At 44.7% G+C, this 16,347-nt stretch overlaps 1 protein-coding gene across 2 annotated transcripts in view; it reads right to left on the reverse strand.

Moving 5' to 3' along the window:
* Nucleotides 1–16,347, reverse strand: part of XDH (xanthine dehydrogenase) — a 79,450-nt gene that overhangs the window by 8,238 nt on the left and 54,865 nt on the right. For both annotated transcript variants that reach the window (XM_077813660.1, XM_077813659.1), the window contains exons 25-34: nt 15,848–15,934; nt 12,793–12,984; nt 11,713–11,858; nt 8,515–8,596; nt 7,726–7,821; nt 6,076–6,204; nt 4,985–5,059; nt 3,459–3,511; nt 2,017–2,131; nt 1,161–1,226 (exon numbers count right to left, since the gene is read on the reverse strand). In XM_077813660.1, coding sequence (XP_077669786.1) covers nt 1,161–1,226; nt 2,017–2,131; nt 3,459–3,511; nt 4,985–5,059; nt 6,076–6,204; nt 7,726–7,821; nt 8,515–8,596; nt 11,713–11,858; nt 12,793–12,984; nt 15,848–15,934 — 1,041 coding nt within the window. The remainder of the gene's footprint in view (nt 1–1,160; nt 1,227–2,016; nt 2,132–3,458; nt 3,512–4,984; nt 5,060–6,075; nt 6,205–7,725; nt 7,822–8,514; nt 8,597–11,712; nt 11,859–12,792; nt 12,985–15,847; nt 15,935–16,347) is intronic.

Here is a 16,347-nt window from a genome sequence, read left to right on the forward strand (position 1 = left end):
TAGGGTTCCCCTCTCCGGCACAGTTCTGAGCTGAGAGGAACCCCCAACACCAGAGGCTGGGAGCTGCGTGGTCCCTCTCACCCACAGCTGCTTGGAGCCCCCGGCACCTGTGGCAGCAAGGAGCTCCAGGGGTCCCCCGCCTCCTGCAACAGCCAGGAGCTGCATGGTGCCCCCTGCTACCCATGGAGGCCAGGAGCTCCAGGGTCCCCCAGCACCTGGGAACTCTGGGGGTCCCCTGCCGGGACCGGCAGCTGCAGAGTATGCCACTGCCCATGGCAGCTGGGAGCTGCAGGGTACCCACACCACCTCGGAGCTAGGGGGCTCCACTGCCTTGGGTGGCGGGGATACCCTGCAGCTCCTGGCCACCCTGGGCAGTGATGGGACTCTGCAGCTCCCAGCCACCTGTGGGCTGAATTCATGGAGGTCTTCGGAAGTCCCAGATTTCATGACTTCCACGAACTCCATGATAAAATCATAGCCTTACTCATTACTGCTAGTTACTGAAAAGTGTTACTGTGTGTTTGTTCCTGTACAAAAGACAGAGGAAAACACGGTCCCTGCCCAGGGAGCTCACAAGCTAAACTATTAATGTAGGTTTTAATACATCTCCCAGCACCACTTGGGTACCTGAGCACCTTGGGCACTCATCCTGCAATCCTTACCAATGTAAGTACTCTTTACTCACACAAAACACTCCCATTAACCTTGACTGGACTACACACTGGGGTAAAAGCTGCAGCATTGGGGCTTAAATCAGCCATCATACATTGCAGACACAAAACATGCCAGATGAGGATCCAATCTTAAAGCAGTGCAAATCTTCTCTCCCCCCAAACTCAGTATGCTTGCTTTCTCTGAATTCATTCCTTACTTGGGCTGAGGTACAGAAAAAAACATCAGTGTGGTGATAACTGTAGGCCACATAGGAGCCTTAATAAACAATACCAAACAAGAGGATATCTCCCTGAGCCCAACCCTGTGTCTATTCAGTTATTTCTCATCAGCCAGCCCAATATGCTTCTCTGTTTAAGAACTGCAGTGCTATATTTGCAAACATACAGCCCATAGAGAAGAAAAGGAGAGGTGGTCTAAAGTGGCCCACAGCAGCATAATTTCCTGACCAAACAAAATGTGGTTGAATTGGTGATAGTAATGCTTACCTGTCCTATATCTATGGCTGGGTTCAGGCTGGTGCCAACATCCATTACTATGTCTGTGCGAAGGTTCTGAAAGTTACCAGAAGTAAAGAATAAATAAGCACAGAGAATAACTGAAATTGGGCCACTGTGACTTTATACTTCTTAGTTAATATATTCAATACTATCCACATTTTGGCCAGCATTCCTGTTTTCACACATATATATGTATGGTATATAAAGACTTCTCACTCCCCATGGGTCATATATTAAACAAAGCTGATTGTTGTCTTTAAACTTAATATTGAGCCTGAAACCAAATTCAGCCCTGGGGTAACTCAAATGAAGGCAATCAATTTTTCTCAGAGATCTGTTCGACCCATTATCCAGGTTGCCGGTGATCTGTGCTTTTTATCGGAGCATAACAAATGAAATCAATGTCATGTCCAGGCAAGCATTTTTTAATAAAAATTTCCCAGCCCTACTTTTAATGAGTAACTCAATTCTCTAACCAATTTATTTGAGCATGAGCTTTCGTGAGCTACAGCTCACTTCATCGGCTGTTACTCTGAAACCTGTCAATTCTCTAATCTTTTACTGCTGCTTTGTGCTTACATAGTGCTGGCACCTTTGATTTAACAACCTCAAATGGTTTTGCAAGGCTCATAATACACTTGTGAGGTACATAATTATTAATATATTATACCAGCTTTACGTATGGTTACATTAAGGAACAGAAAAGCTAAGAAATTTGCTCTGGGCCACAGTGAGTCAATGGCATAGCTGGAAAGAGATTAACTCCCAGTCTTTGATCTAACCACTAGACAATGCTTTCTTCACCTTAACTACAGAGGGTTTTTTAATTATCTACCCCACTCACCTTGTGGTCACCTGTCAGGCAGTCTATCTCAACCTCGGAGCAAGCAACCCCATAAGAGAAGTAGTTGAAAGGATTTCCTTCATTTTTCTCATAGTCATACCAAAGGTCAGGAATTCTTAACAGAAAGAAAACAAAACATGTCTGATTGCATTCATAAGATTTTCTTATACTTCACCCATTTTTCCTCTGTGTAGACTAGATATGCAGAAAGTAAAAAAATAAAGAAATCCAAGGCTATCTTGCACTTGATAAACGTAGTAAGACTCCTTGAAGAATTTTTATCCATCTTAACTAATTTATCACTTGTTTCTCTGGAACATAAACATTTATAATTCCCATACACAGTCCCAACCCCAGGAGTCCAATATTAAATACTTTATGCAAGGCATAAAATTGTGCATATCCCAGAACTAGTTAAATTCTGTGCTGACGTGAAATGGAGCCAGAGAGTAAGACTGAGTTATGGAGCGATTCATTTTTTTGAAGTAGTTCACAGCAAATCCTGTGTTACGCAGCTGAGACTGTTTATGTAAATACTGGTGTTTTGTTAAACACCAACGAAGCCACTTGGCTCAGAGACAAATGCATTTCAAAGATGCAGTGGAAACTGGCTCACATCATGAATTCCAGTCCCATAGTATCTATTCTCAATATCCAGTTTAATGTTTTGTGATGAGTCCTATGCCTTTTATAATGATGACGTTGGGTTTGCCTCTGACAGTAAGGCTGATTGATGGGAGAAATGTTTCATTTTAGAGCTTCACAAGAACCAGCACAAAAAAGAAGCGTGAGAATGAAATTGAAAACAATGGAATCAGCTCATGTACTGGAGGCCAGAATGTGGCTTTATTTAATTGACTGCCTCTAATACCATTCTGAAAGCAACGATGATCCCTTTGGAGGTTTTCCTAAGGGGCAAATCATGATCCCTTCTCCACTGGGGATGGAAAACCTAAAAGGCAGTGACAAATCAGGCAGTTCTAATCTTAAGGAAAGGCAGAAAGCTGGGAGCCAAGTGCCACGCAGACCCCTGGGTCAGATTCACTTACATCTCTTTAAATCTGAACTAACTCCACTGAAGTCAGAGTTACTCCAGGTTTATAATAGTGAAAATGAGATCTGAATGTGGCCCCACACTTGTCTCAGAGCTGTGCTCCACCAATGACTCATCTTCCCTAGCTCAGGAGCATGTTTGAGAGTAGAGGTGTGGCTGATGGATGGGCTGCTGCAAGCATCCCTCAGCTGACTTTCGCCATGTAGGCCAGGGCATGCAGCTGCTGAGATGGCTACTGCAGCCTTCACCGGCCATAATAGCTGCAGAACAGCTTCGTGGCCCGAGAGGAGAGTAATTATCCACCCAGTAATCACCATGGAATGCTCCTGCACATAGACTATGTAACTAGGCAAAAATATTACTGCACTACCCCAGCTTTAATACTCACCTATAAAATCCTGTGGCTGACAGACTAACACAGTTAATGTAGGCTGCTCCCACCTGATAAAATAAGCAGGTTTTTTAAAAGTTAGTATTATTAAACTAATTTTTGTTCAATAACCTTCTGAGAATGCATCCTGAGGAAGCCCATGGCCACATACTCTATAGAGGATGACATTCACAGTAGAGCGGAGTGAATAACTGATTTTTTGGGAGCCAAACATCTTGCAATTTCTTGATTTTCTCATCTTCCTTGAAAGGTCTGCACCATAGTAAAAATAACCCCAAGCACAGGAGTCTTGGAACTTGGAATCTGGCTGGGAGATTAACACACAGAGGTATTTCAATTTGAGTAGTCCTTGACAATACAATGCAAGGTGTGCCCACTCTTCAGATGTTGGAGTAAGGGAACTCTTGTCCCCACTGAGGATGGTTGAAAAGTGTCCTGGAAGTTTTACAGAGAAGTCTTCTTTTTTTCCACAGAAACACTTTTCTGTGAGCAGAGATTTCATTCTCATCAGGATTGCAATCTGACCATTGAGATACAATGGAACCATTTGGGATTTTTCTCTTAACTTCATTAGAGATTAGACTTCAGTATGCCCAAATTAGTTATAAGCAGGTTCCTGTGCGGGAAATCTCCCTTGTAAAACCACAAGTGGAAGCTAGATGTCACCCCCTTTTGAGTTCACCCCTCTCCAGTATCCTTTTCCTCCCAAGCTAAGTTGCTGCACTGTCTACCCCAGAGCCTCCTGGAACCTTTCCTACAGGATGAGCAGGGATGGCGGATTTGTCTACATGTTTGATTTACCAACAAAATAATTCTCTGAACAGCCCACATCTAACCTGTACCAGGTACACCTCTACCCCAATATAACGCGGTCCTCGGGAGCCAAAAAATTCTAACCGCATTATAGGTGAAACCGCGTTATATCAAACTTGCTTTGGCCTTGAGCATTTCCGTTATGAATAGTTACTTCCTGCCCTCTAACTGACCCCTCAGAACCCCCGACCCATCCAACCCTTCCGCTTCTTGTCCCCTGACTACCCCCTCCAGAGACCCTCCTGCCCCTAACCACCCCTCCCAAGACCCCACCCCCTATCTAAGCCCCCTGCTCCTTGTCCTCTTACCGCCCCCTCAAGAGACCCCCCCCATCCCTCATCACCCCTAGGACTCCACCCCCTACCCAACCCCCCTGCTCCTTGTCCCCTGACTGACCCGATCCCATCCACATCCCCACCCCCTGACAGGCCCCCCGGGACTCCCACGCCCTATCCAATGCCCCCATTCCCCGCCCCTAGAACCTCCATCCAAACCCCCCTGCTCCCTGTTCCCTGACCACCCCCCAAGACCCTCTGCCCTTATCCAACCCCTTGGCCCTGGCCTGGCACCCTTAACAGGCCACTCAGAGCAGCGTGTCAGACCCAGACACACTGATTTGCCGGAGTGCACAGCCCCGCCCTTCAAAGCACTGCTTTACCGCGTTATTTCGGGTTGCATTATATCAGGGTAGAGGTATATAAACAACTTACCCAGTCCTTCCAGGATCCTTTGGGGTTTGAACGTTTGAATGGCTTTAGCCTTTCTAAAATAGTCTCACACGCTCTCTAAAAAACAAAACAAAATAAAGAGCACTTGAAAAACTTGAAGTAGGCCTTGAAAATATGAGTTTATTACACAATCATTCACAGTTACCCTCTGCCTAAATCAATGTTGTCCTTAGGACACTGACATATCATTAAATGGACAAGGTTCAGTAATTGGGAGAGCTGATCATAAAGGCGTAGTTTGATTGGGAAATAAAAGGATTCTAAAGCTGATTGGTAAAGGGAGATCCCAGTGATGGCTCATAGCCAAGCCAGTTCTAAGTGTGGGAAAGCAGGGTGGCCGCCCGGAGCACAGACTTGCAGGGGGCACTGTACTGCAGTGGCCTACCATTTTGGCTCAGCTGCGATTGGTTGGCTGTGGTGGTGCTTTTGTTTTGTTTTTTGGCTCAGCCACTGTGGGCAGGGGTGCCAAAAATGTTTTCCATCCTGGCAGGCAAAATGGCTAAGGCCACTCCTGGTATAGGGTCTTGTGAGTCATGACACACACTATTGGATGGATTCTAGTTTATAAAGAAAACTTTGCCTATTTTAACCCCTTCCAGGCCACCTGAAAATATCTAGCAAGGCGAGCTTGTAGCAACATGAAAATAATTCACCATGCCTTCGTGCAATTCCCTGTCCTGTGCAGCATGCCTGTAGATTTGATGCCAATTCCATGTAGTCCCCAACCCATCTACATATTATACTTAACAGTGTACCATGCTTGTGGTTAATACAACAGACATTACTAGGAAGCTATTAATTTAAATGGCTGCCTTTCTTCAATTTACTAATTGGCAATGGACTGAACATGAGAGTTTCATAAAAACCTTGAAATAAATATGGTCATTCATTAGCTGTGGCATCCTAATAATTGTGGCCATCACAAGGAAGTATGAGGTATCACGTGCTTATTATTTCCTTTTCAAGGACACTGGGCATCCCATATCTTTTTAAAGAAACATGTAGACAGCATGTTTTTCTGTTCTGGAGCCCTAGACTATCAGATAGAGGTTTGAGTTACGCAATTGCCTTACAAGGACAGCCATCCCATTAAGGTCTGTGCTGACAGAAGCAGCTGTTGCAGAGGTATTTGGGACCGTATTAGTGCTGGTCTCACTGAGGTGAATGCTGGTGGTGGGGATTCCCAGAGTTCTGCTGGCAACCTGCAGAGCAACAAAAAAATGACTGTTTGGTGTACATATTTGTGAGGCATGCCATTCCCTATCCACAATATCCATGCTGCAACCTTCTCTTCTCTCCCATCCCAAGTTTCACCTCTTTTGGTTATTTGGTGTTAGAGTTAGCTCTAGGTTTGTCATGGTCAAGCATGAGAACTTGTGTGTTTGTCAAATGTCCTTACAACCATTTCATTATTCAGACTTTTTTTTTTTTTTTTTTTTTGCCAGCCCAAGATTCAACAACTGTAGAAGATAGAGAGGAAAAAGTTCCAGTACATCACACAATCCATCTTCTTGCCAATGTAAGAAGTTGTGTCACATCTAGCTTTAAATGCCTCCAAACAATCGGGGCATATGCTACTTGTACATATAAAATATGGAACAATATATGCAGCAAGTGCCCTTTAATTGCTATAACATTTATTGCAGTTATTGTTTCTGTAACCTTCCAGAATTTAAGTCCATCCTGGGTATGGGCACTCCTGAGCTCTTACTGCAATTTTCCAATGGCACTGCAAATTTCAAACTCAAAAACATTACAATCTACTTGTCACTCTAACTGTTTAAATGAGCCATTGTGCAAAAGCTTCCAGTTATCAGAAGATGATGCTTGCTGCAGTACTGACCTGCATAAACAGGTCACAATGACTTCCAGATAACTGGCTTTATATATGTCATATAGCATCACAGACCAGGTTATGGGAAATCCTGGTGAGAAGGAGGGATGGAAGAGCCCGGAAGTTTGGGGTAAAAAGTTTCTAAACATCTCTGTTTGACATGAAATAAAACCTTAACATGTTCTACGAGTCTTAGGGTGAAATCTTGGCTCCATTGAAGTCAGTGAAAGTTTTGCCATTGACTTCAATGGAGAGAGGATTTCACCCACAGAATTCTAGAACCCATTAAGTTCTAAAATGTTCTGAATTATAGGTTTCAGATTCTCGCATCTCTAGCAAAGCCTTTTAAAAAAAAATTAAGCCAGATTCTGATCTTGCTTATCCCAGTGTAAATCGAGAGTAACTCCATCAACATCAGTGGAATTCCTCCAAATTCACATTGCCGTGAAATCAACATCTATCTTTATTAAAAGTTTTAACAAGATATGTCAAATACAAAAAACAAAGAGAAATATTAGTTTAAATATAATGTGAAAATTACAGTTTTATAGGATCAGAAAGAAAAGATGTAGCTTCTTCTGGCAATAAAGAGTACAACCTTATTAATAGTGCATAGTCTGCATGGCTACATTAAACTGAACATATTAGTGTACACCAGTGTGTATAGATAATGCAGATTATAATCTTCACTTCCTATTACACCATCATTTTAGAAATCTAGCACTGGTGCTGATGCAACGAGGGTGATTATTAGAATTTAGGACCCTATATAAACCTACGAGCCATTACAGCAGCTCCCTTACTGCCTGTTGAAAAGAATATTAGGGAAGTCAGATTGGAATTTATTTTAAAAAAGGTCTCATGCTGATGTGTCTAAACTCATCATTACCTGGATCATCTTGGTGTGAAGTCCTTGACCCATCTCAGTCCCACCATGTGTAAGCAGCACTGAACCATCTGTATACACATGTACCAGAGCCCCAGCCTACAACAGGGATTATTAAAAAGATAGAGGGTCACCAATTAAGTGAGTAAATTACCTGGCAGATTTCAGTTCCAGGGCACACAAATAAAAGCAGACTTTGGGACTAGCCTAAAGAGGCAAATCTGGTATAGAAGCTGTCAGAGACAAACTCAGGGGATCATGCTCCTCTTTGTATAACTCTCTGAGGCCAACAGTATTCACGCTCATAATGAATTTGGCCCATGATCATCGGTATAACTAGGCTCAAATTACAGAATAAAAAAAACAGCCACAGTTTTCAGCTATGGGAGCTGGATAAGCCAATCTGAACCTGCTGTTAGTTGCTTGTGAAACAGAGGAGCATTCTCTCATCCAAACCTAACAATGTCACCCAAAACCCAACTAGCCCAAGATATGTATGGACAATAATGATTACTGAATTTCAACAAAGCCAGCATACTTCATACTGCTATTATTTTTGAGGAGATTGGGGGTGGAGGGGCATGAAACTGGGCTGTGTCATGGGGTCTTCTCGATATATGTAAACCAGTAACTGTGGCATATAATGTCTGCATTGGTTTTGAAAGATGCATGTCATTTCTCCACTTTGGACTTTCAGAGAAGGACTAAACCATTTTGATACACAAGGAGAACCTGGACTGGTGAGCATAACATCTAGTTAATCTCCCGCAAAGATTAATGAGACTTGCAGACCTGATTCAAAAAGGAAAGAGTGAAGCTGATCCCAAACTTTGTAGGAATAATGGCTATCCCCCTCTTCTTCCAGCGATTCTGTCTGGAAGAACAAAGCACCGTTAGTACTCCTTCAGCTCTCAGTCAGGCATTCATCCTAAACAGGACACTGTGCTTTCCTCTAATTCAGTAAAGACAAGTGCAAACTACTACACTTAGGAAGGAAAAAAAATCAAACACAACTACAAAATGGGAAATAATTGGTGTGGCAATAGTATTGCTGAAAAGGCTCTGGGGGTTACAGTGGATCACAAATTTAATATGAGTCAACATTGTGGTGCAATTAGGGAAAAGGCTGATATTCTGGGATGCATTAACAGGACTGTCATACATAAGGTTGCTTGGCATCCGGTTTTGGACCAGAACACCCAGTCGAAAAAGGATCCTGGTGGCTCCAGTCAGCACCACTGACCAGCCCATTAAATGTCTGGTCAATGATGCAGGAGGGCTAAGGCAGGCTCCCTGCCTGCCCTGGTTCTGCACAGCTCCCAGAAGTGGCTGGCATATCTCTGAGGCCCCTAGGCGGCGGGGTGATCAGGGAAGCTCCGCACGCTGCCCCCACCCCCGGTGCCAGCTCCACAGCTCCTACTGGCCAGGAACCACGGCCAATGGGAGCTGCAGGGGTGGCACTTGCGGGCGCGTGTGGAGCCAGAGCAGGCAGGGAGCCGCCTTAGCTCTGCTGCACCACTGACTGGGAGCTGCCTGAGGTAAGCACCACCTGGCTGGAGCCTGCGCCCCGATCCCCCTCCCGCACCCCAAGCCCCTGCCCCAGCCCTGCATCCCCTCCCGTGCCCTAACTCCCTCCCACATCCCAACCCCTTCCCCAGCCCTGAGCCCCCTAATCCATGGCCCTACCCCAGAGCCCACACCCCCAGACAGAGCCCTCACCCCGTCCTGCACCCCAACTCCCTGCCCCAGCCCAGTGAAAGTGAGTGAGGGTGGGGGAAAGCGAGTGACAGCAGGAGGGGGGGGAATGGAGTGAATGGGGGTGCAGCCTCTGAGAAGGGACAGGGCAGGGCCTCTGAGAAGGGGCAGGGTGTTCGGGTTTGTGCAATTCGAAAGTTGGCAACGTAAACCGTACTTAAGTCACAGGAGCTTATTGTCCCATTTTAGGCAGCACTGGTGAGGCCTCATCCTAGAGTATTATGTCCAGTTTGGGACACCACACTAAGAAAGATGTCGGCAAATTGGAGAGAGTCCAGAGGACAGCTACAAAAATATTAAGAGATTTCAAAAACGTGACGTGTGAGGAAAGGCTGAAAAAATTGGGCATGTTTAGCTTAAAGATGAGAAGGCTGAGGGGGGACCTCATAACTGTCTTCAAATACGTAAAAGGCAGTTTATAAAGAGAACAATGACCAACTGTTCTTCATGTTCACCAAGGGCAGGACAAAAAGCAATCTGCTTAATTTGCAGTGAGGGAGATTTAGTTTAGATCAGCAGTTCTCAAACTATGGGGCGGGTCTCCCAAGGGAGGCACAGGAATATGTCAAGGGAGGCACAAGCTGTGTGTTTGTTTAAACAAAGCAGAGGTCTAGCTGTCAGCCCTGGGTGGCTGGAACTCATGCTGAAGGGCTGTGCACACCCGGGAGGTGGGGATAAAGGAGACAGCCGGAGCTCCCCAACCCGGGCTTGAGCTCTCCTTCCCACACCCCCAATCCCACACCAAGAGGCAGTCCAGGCTTAGGATCAGGCTCTCTTTCCCCTCCCCTTCCCACACTAGGAGGCAGCAGGGCTCTGGCTGTCAGCCCCAGGGTTGCAGCAGCAGTGCTGAAGTAAGGGTGGCGATGGGGTGCTAAGTCTGCTATGAAAAGTGATGACAAATATCACTTTTCACATTGCTTCCCTTACTTCTGCACCCTTACTTCTAAGTCTGCTGTGAAAGGGATATTGACAGATCTATATTGCCACCCTTACTTCTACACCACTGCAGGCATGGAGCAGCCGTCAGAGCTGATTACCCAGCCAGCAGCCCCTGCTCTCCACTCTGCCTTTAGAGCTGGGTAGCTGTATATGTCCTTGGCGGGGGCAGAGCACATAAATGACTACAGACACAAAGACGGGGGGAGCTGATCAACTAAGATTGAGAACCGTTGGTTTAGATATTAGGAAAAGCTTTCTAACTCTAAGGATAGTTAGGTACTGGAATAGGTTACCTAGGGAGGTTGTGAAATCCCCGTCATGGGAGGTTTTTAAGAACAGGTTAGACAAACATCTGTCAGAGATACCTTACATATACTTAATCCAGCCTCAGTGCAGGGGGATAGGCTAGATGACTCTCAAGGTCTGCCATGACAATTGGTCTAGAACTTTAGCTTGCTTATAAATTTACCATGGAAAGTAGGTCAAGTTATTTTCAAGAAGGAATGTTACAAACAGATGCAAAAGAACCAGACAGAGACTAAATCAGTCCAAACAAAAAGCCACATTGATATAATCCAAGGGCTGTTGAAATTATGCTTGTTAAAAAACAAATGATGTGGAGCTACAAGTTAATGAACCAAAATTGGTGTGTCAGATATTAGGCCTAATGGATAGACAAAATAATAAGGGGATGGGCTATTCCACCCATTACACCCTTTTGGATCCTTAAAGGAAAAGACTTTGGGAGGGAAAAAGAAAATACAGAAAGAGCAGATGTAAAGGAAGATCTGATGGAAGCTACTGAAGTGAGTTTCACCATCCTAGCTGCCACCCCCACTATCGCCTTCGCCATCCTAATCATGAGGGATGTCCTTACCAGATCAGGCCAGAGAGAGAGAGCCAAACAACACCAAGGAAATGATTGTCTGCTTTGATGAGCATTTGGCGATGAATAAGCCAAATAAAGAAGGCAAAAAGGCAGCGTGAAACCCAGCAAAAAATTGCTTTCATGTGCAGCTGAAATACTATGCAAAGTATAGGTCTGATATACCCCTCCTCTACCTCCTTACCCCTACAAAAGTGTAAAGCATTAGGCCAAATTAATCCCTGGTGCAAGTCAATAGGATGACCTTGACCACTATAGTACTAAGAGTCCTTCCCACAATGGGACTGAAGAGACTTCAAAAAAAGAAAAGGAAAAAAAAGCCACATCTTTACACGAATTTGACTCTAAATCACCCAGGTTACCGATTGGACTTTACTGCCTGGTATCCCGGCAAAGAGTTAAACACCTACCTATTGAATTCATCAATGAGTTTCCTTCTGGCCTCATACTTAGAGTTCACTAGACACTCTTCCCAGCATCTCTGCAAAGTGAACTCTTCAAGCTTTTGGTTAAAATGGGTCAGGTCTCCTTCATTGTAAAGATTCAGCTTTCGCACCTTCCCAAAGAAAGAAACATTGATAGGGCTCATTAAGAATAATGAAATCAGTGTTTTAGTACAAGAGTTTTTAATTGAACAATATCAAGAACAAATTGGACTTTAGTTGTTCCTCCTCCTTTTCTGGCTCCACTGAACAATATGTTGAAAGTCCATGATTAGTTCATGAGAAAACCTTGTGACAAGAATTTAGAGTGGGATTTTCAAGAAAGTCTAAGTGTAACGGGGCTCCTTCCCCCACTGGGCTGAGAAAGTCAAACAGAGACATTGGTGCAATGCTCACCTAGTGCTTTTATTTACAGGTTGTGTTCCCACCACTTTTCCACCATACACATAGTCCCCTTCTTACAGTTCACCAGCAGGAGAGAGGGGCCAAGCTATCTCTGTCTGCTACCCCTCACTGCCTTTCCTCTAGTGTAGCTTACAGCCTGTCCAGCTCCTCCCCTGGCTTCTTTCCCCTGGGGCTTTTATCCAGCCCCAGCCTGGTGAGGCAACAGCTGTTCCAGCTTTCCCAATCCAGGGCCAAGTGATCTAACCAGCTCCAATTCACCTCCCTTAATTGGAGCTGGAGTGACAGAGGGTTGGCTATGCAATTTTCTGCTTAGCACCCTGTCACATGAAGGGATATAGGAACTCAAATTCCTTTTGGTGGGATTTGGGTACCTAATTACCTTAGGTCCCTTTGAAAATCCAAGCCTTAAAGCTGATGTTACAGAATGAGACACAACTGAAATGACAAAAGAAATTCAGGGAGGCAGAAGATAATGATCCAGATCGCAATTTGGCCTATTGACTTCAACAGGCACAGAATTGGGACCCTGATTAGGACTGGCAAAAACAAACGGAGATTTCCTGTGCTTAATATCTAGCTGTAGTTGTGCATCAAATTCCCAAGACTTAGCTAATATGCTGCACTGTTTCAATTGATTTGTACCTGCTCTGCTGGTAGACCACACGTCAGGATAACGTCACTCATCCAGCACTCAACAACCATCATTCCCTGGGGACCTCCAAAGCCACGGAAAGCTGTGTTGGAGGACAAGTTAGTCTTGCAAACTGTACCCACGCCTTTGATGTTGGGGATGTTGTAAGAGTTATCCATGTGAAACAAAGCTCTGTCCATAACCTGATGAAAAAGAATTACAAAACAGAGGAGGGTGTGGGGGGCGAGAATCACTTATTAACGTAAATCCCATGTCAGATTTTACACGTCTTGCTAAAGCAGTGATGTGATGCAATAAGGTGGCAAGGGCTAATTTACAAAAGGAGGACTGCTTTCTGTATGAGTGCCTGGGATGCAAATCACCCCAGAGGAAGGCAGTGACGGAAGCAAGGCCAGGCTCCAACCCGGACTGCACTGGCACATGGAGTTGGCTGGCCCCAGAAGGAGGAGCTTGCTGCAGCTTCCCAAAGGACAGCGCAGCATTGACACACACGCTGTGCTCCATGGAGCTCTAGGAGGCATTGTGACTCCTGAAGCAAAGCCCTTCTGAAAGCTCCTCCTGGGATGGTGCTGCTGCACATTGGTCCCTACTCTGGACTGCAGCTAAATGCCATAATCCAGCCCTTAAATAGGCACTAGTTGTGGGCCTGACTTTGCCACCCTTATGCAGGTTGAGTAGTATGTTACCGCGCAAGTAGCCTTGCTGGCTTCAGTGTGAGTAAGGGAAGCAGAATCTGGGCCCGTGAGAGTGAGGATTACTACATGATTAAGGTTTCAGAGTAGCAGCCGTGTTAGTCTGTACCTGCAAAAAGAACAGGAGGACTTGTGGCACCTTAGAGACTAACCAATTTATTTGAGCATAAGTTTTCGTGAGTTACAGCTCACTTCATCAGATGCTTATGCTCAAATAAATTTGTTAGTCTCTAAGGTGCCACAAGTCCTCCTGTTCTTTTTACATGAGTAAGGGTGGTCAATGGGACTGTACACAGTAGTGTTTGCAGGATCAGATCCCTTCCCCTCCTTCCTAGTTTTGTACAGCACCAAGCACACTGCCAGCACTAGGGTGAGGTTTTCAAAAGCTCTCAGCATAGGTGCAACTCAGCTCCCACTCAAGTCCAGGGGAGTTCTACCATTGACTTCAACCAGAACAGCATGAGGCCAATGCTAAGCACTTTTAAAAATCCCACCCTAATTTAATCACAAAAGACCCTTAATGGGCAATGAGCTAATCTCTGCGCTCCCATACAGCATGCCCACCCAGCTCAAGATGAGCATAATGGGAGCAACTCTGATGTAATCCAGGGCAAAACGGGTCCCACATACAAAATGCAGGTCACTAAGAACCTATCTCCAAAATTGTGTTTAAAACTGTCAAAAAGCTACTGCAGCTCTAAAGCTCCATTACTGTACATTTTTACATTTCGTACCATCTAATGTGTTTAAACTAAGTGTATAGAACGAGTGAATCTTTTTTGGCAATATGTTGTTTAACTATTTGTAATTATTGAACAGATAAAATCATGTCCAAATGTTAGTCCGTGGTTGCAGAGTGCTTTGAAAACAAAGCACCTATAAGCACTAATGACAGGTTTCAGAGTAACAGCCGTGTTAGTCTGTATTCGCAAAAAGAAAAGGAGTACTTGTGGCACCTTAGAGACTAACCAATTTATTTGAGCATGAGCTTTCGTGAGCTACAGCTCACTTCATCGGATGCATACCGTGGAAACTGCAGCAGACTTTATATACACACAGAGATCATGAGTCACGCAATCACAGACATGAAGGTCGCTATCTTAAAACAAAAAAACTTCAAATCCAGACTCCAGCGAGAAACTGCTGAATTGGAATTCATTTGCAAATTGGATACTATTAATTTAGGCTTAAATAGAGACTGGGAGTGGCTAAGTCATTATGCAAGGTAGCCTATTTCCCCTTGTTTTTTCCTACCCCCCCCCCAGACGTTCTGGTTAAACTTGGATTTAAACTTGGAGAGTGGTCAGTTTGGATGAGCTATTGCCAGCAGGAGAGTGAGTTTGTGTGTGTGTGTGTGTCCCCGGGAAAGAAAAAAAAAAAAGGGGGGGGGGGTGAGAAAGCCTGGATTTGTGCTGGACATGGCCCACCTTGATTACCATGCACATTGTAGGGAGAGTGGTCACTTTGGATGAGCTATTACCAGCAGCAGAGTGAGTTTGTGTGTGTATGGGGGTGAGGGGGTGAGAGAACCTGGATTTGTGCAGGAAATGGCCCACCTTGATTATCATGCACATTGTGTAGAGAGTTGTCACTTTGGATGGGCTATTACCAGCAGGAGAGTGAGTTTGTGTGTGGGGGGGTGGAGGGTGAGAAAACCTGGATTTGTGCTGGAAATGGCCCAACTTGATGATCACTTTAGATAAGCTATTACCAGCAGGACAGTGGGGTGGGAGGAGGTATTGTTTCATGATCTCTGTGTGTATATAAAGTCTGCTGCAGTTTCCACGGTATGCATCCGGTGAAGTGAGCTGTAGCTAACGAAAGCTCATGCTCAAATAAATTGGTTAGTCTCTAAGGTGCCACAAGTACTCCTTTTCTATAAGCACTAAGTATTACTATCAATAGCAAATAAAGACATGCAATGGTCATTTATTTCATTTATCTAGTAACTATGACTTTAAGAACTACATTGCTATACTGATGATATAGCATCCATATTGCACTGTGCAACAAATCTACTGCCACCATTTGTGTTCATCTGTCTTATACAGTAAACTTTCCTGAAATCTCTTGCAAAGTCTGAATTCTTACAGACGTAGTGAGGATTGTGTACCATGTGCCATGGCAGTCTCTGTTGGAGCTGGCTCAGTTATTGGTATGGCACAATGGGCCCATTCTGTCTTCAGTTACAATGGAGAACAAAATGAGTGAGTGTTGCTGGGGACAGCTGAAAATTGAATGCAACTCTGAAATGAAGTGTGGCAGGCCTCAGTCTCCAAGACAAGCTTCTTTCCCAACATTTCTGTCAGGTCAGTTTCTCTAGTTAACAGCCAGGACATTTTTTCCTACTTACGGCCAGAGAAAGATCTTCAGAGTTGCCCCCGTTGCTGTAGTAGGACACCTCCAAACTATTGATCTTGCCATTCTTCATGAAGCCGACCTGTGAAAAACAGTCCCTTCAGGTTTATCCTCACTAGTTGCTTAAGTCCATACAACCCTTCCTACTGACATCTTGACAAGAAGATATCACTCCTCAGGTAGAGAAGACAAAATGTCATAGAAACAACTTTGTTCCAAAAAAAAACCCCAACCCTGAATGGCCCTCATGTTGATAAAAGGTGGCAGCTTGTCAGCCCTGGTGGGTGATGTCTTCTGCTTAGTCACAGAACTACATCATGGGCAGTACCAGTGGAGGCTTCTCTCACAAGGGGTCCCATCAATGAGCCTCAACCTTCCCCCAGAAGGAACACCTCTTGAGTGAGTATCGTTCATTCATGGTGGCCAAACCTTCTTTTTTTCCCCCAAAGAAAAGTCAAATATAAAGAGAAGCTCCATGAGGTTTTGAGAAGGCAT

This window comes from Eretmochelys imbricata, chromosome 3 (genome assembly GCF_965152235.1).
Source record: "Eretmochelys imbricata isolate rEreImb1 chromosome 3, rEreImb1.hap1, whole genome shotgun sequence".
Lineage (NCBI taxonomy): Eukaryota > Metazoa > Chordata > Testudines > Cheloniidae > Eretmochelys > Eretmochelys imbricata.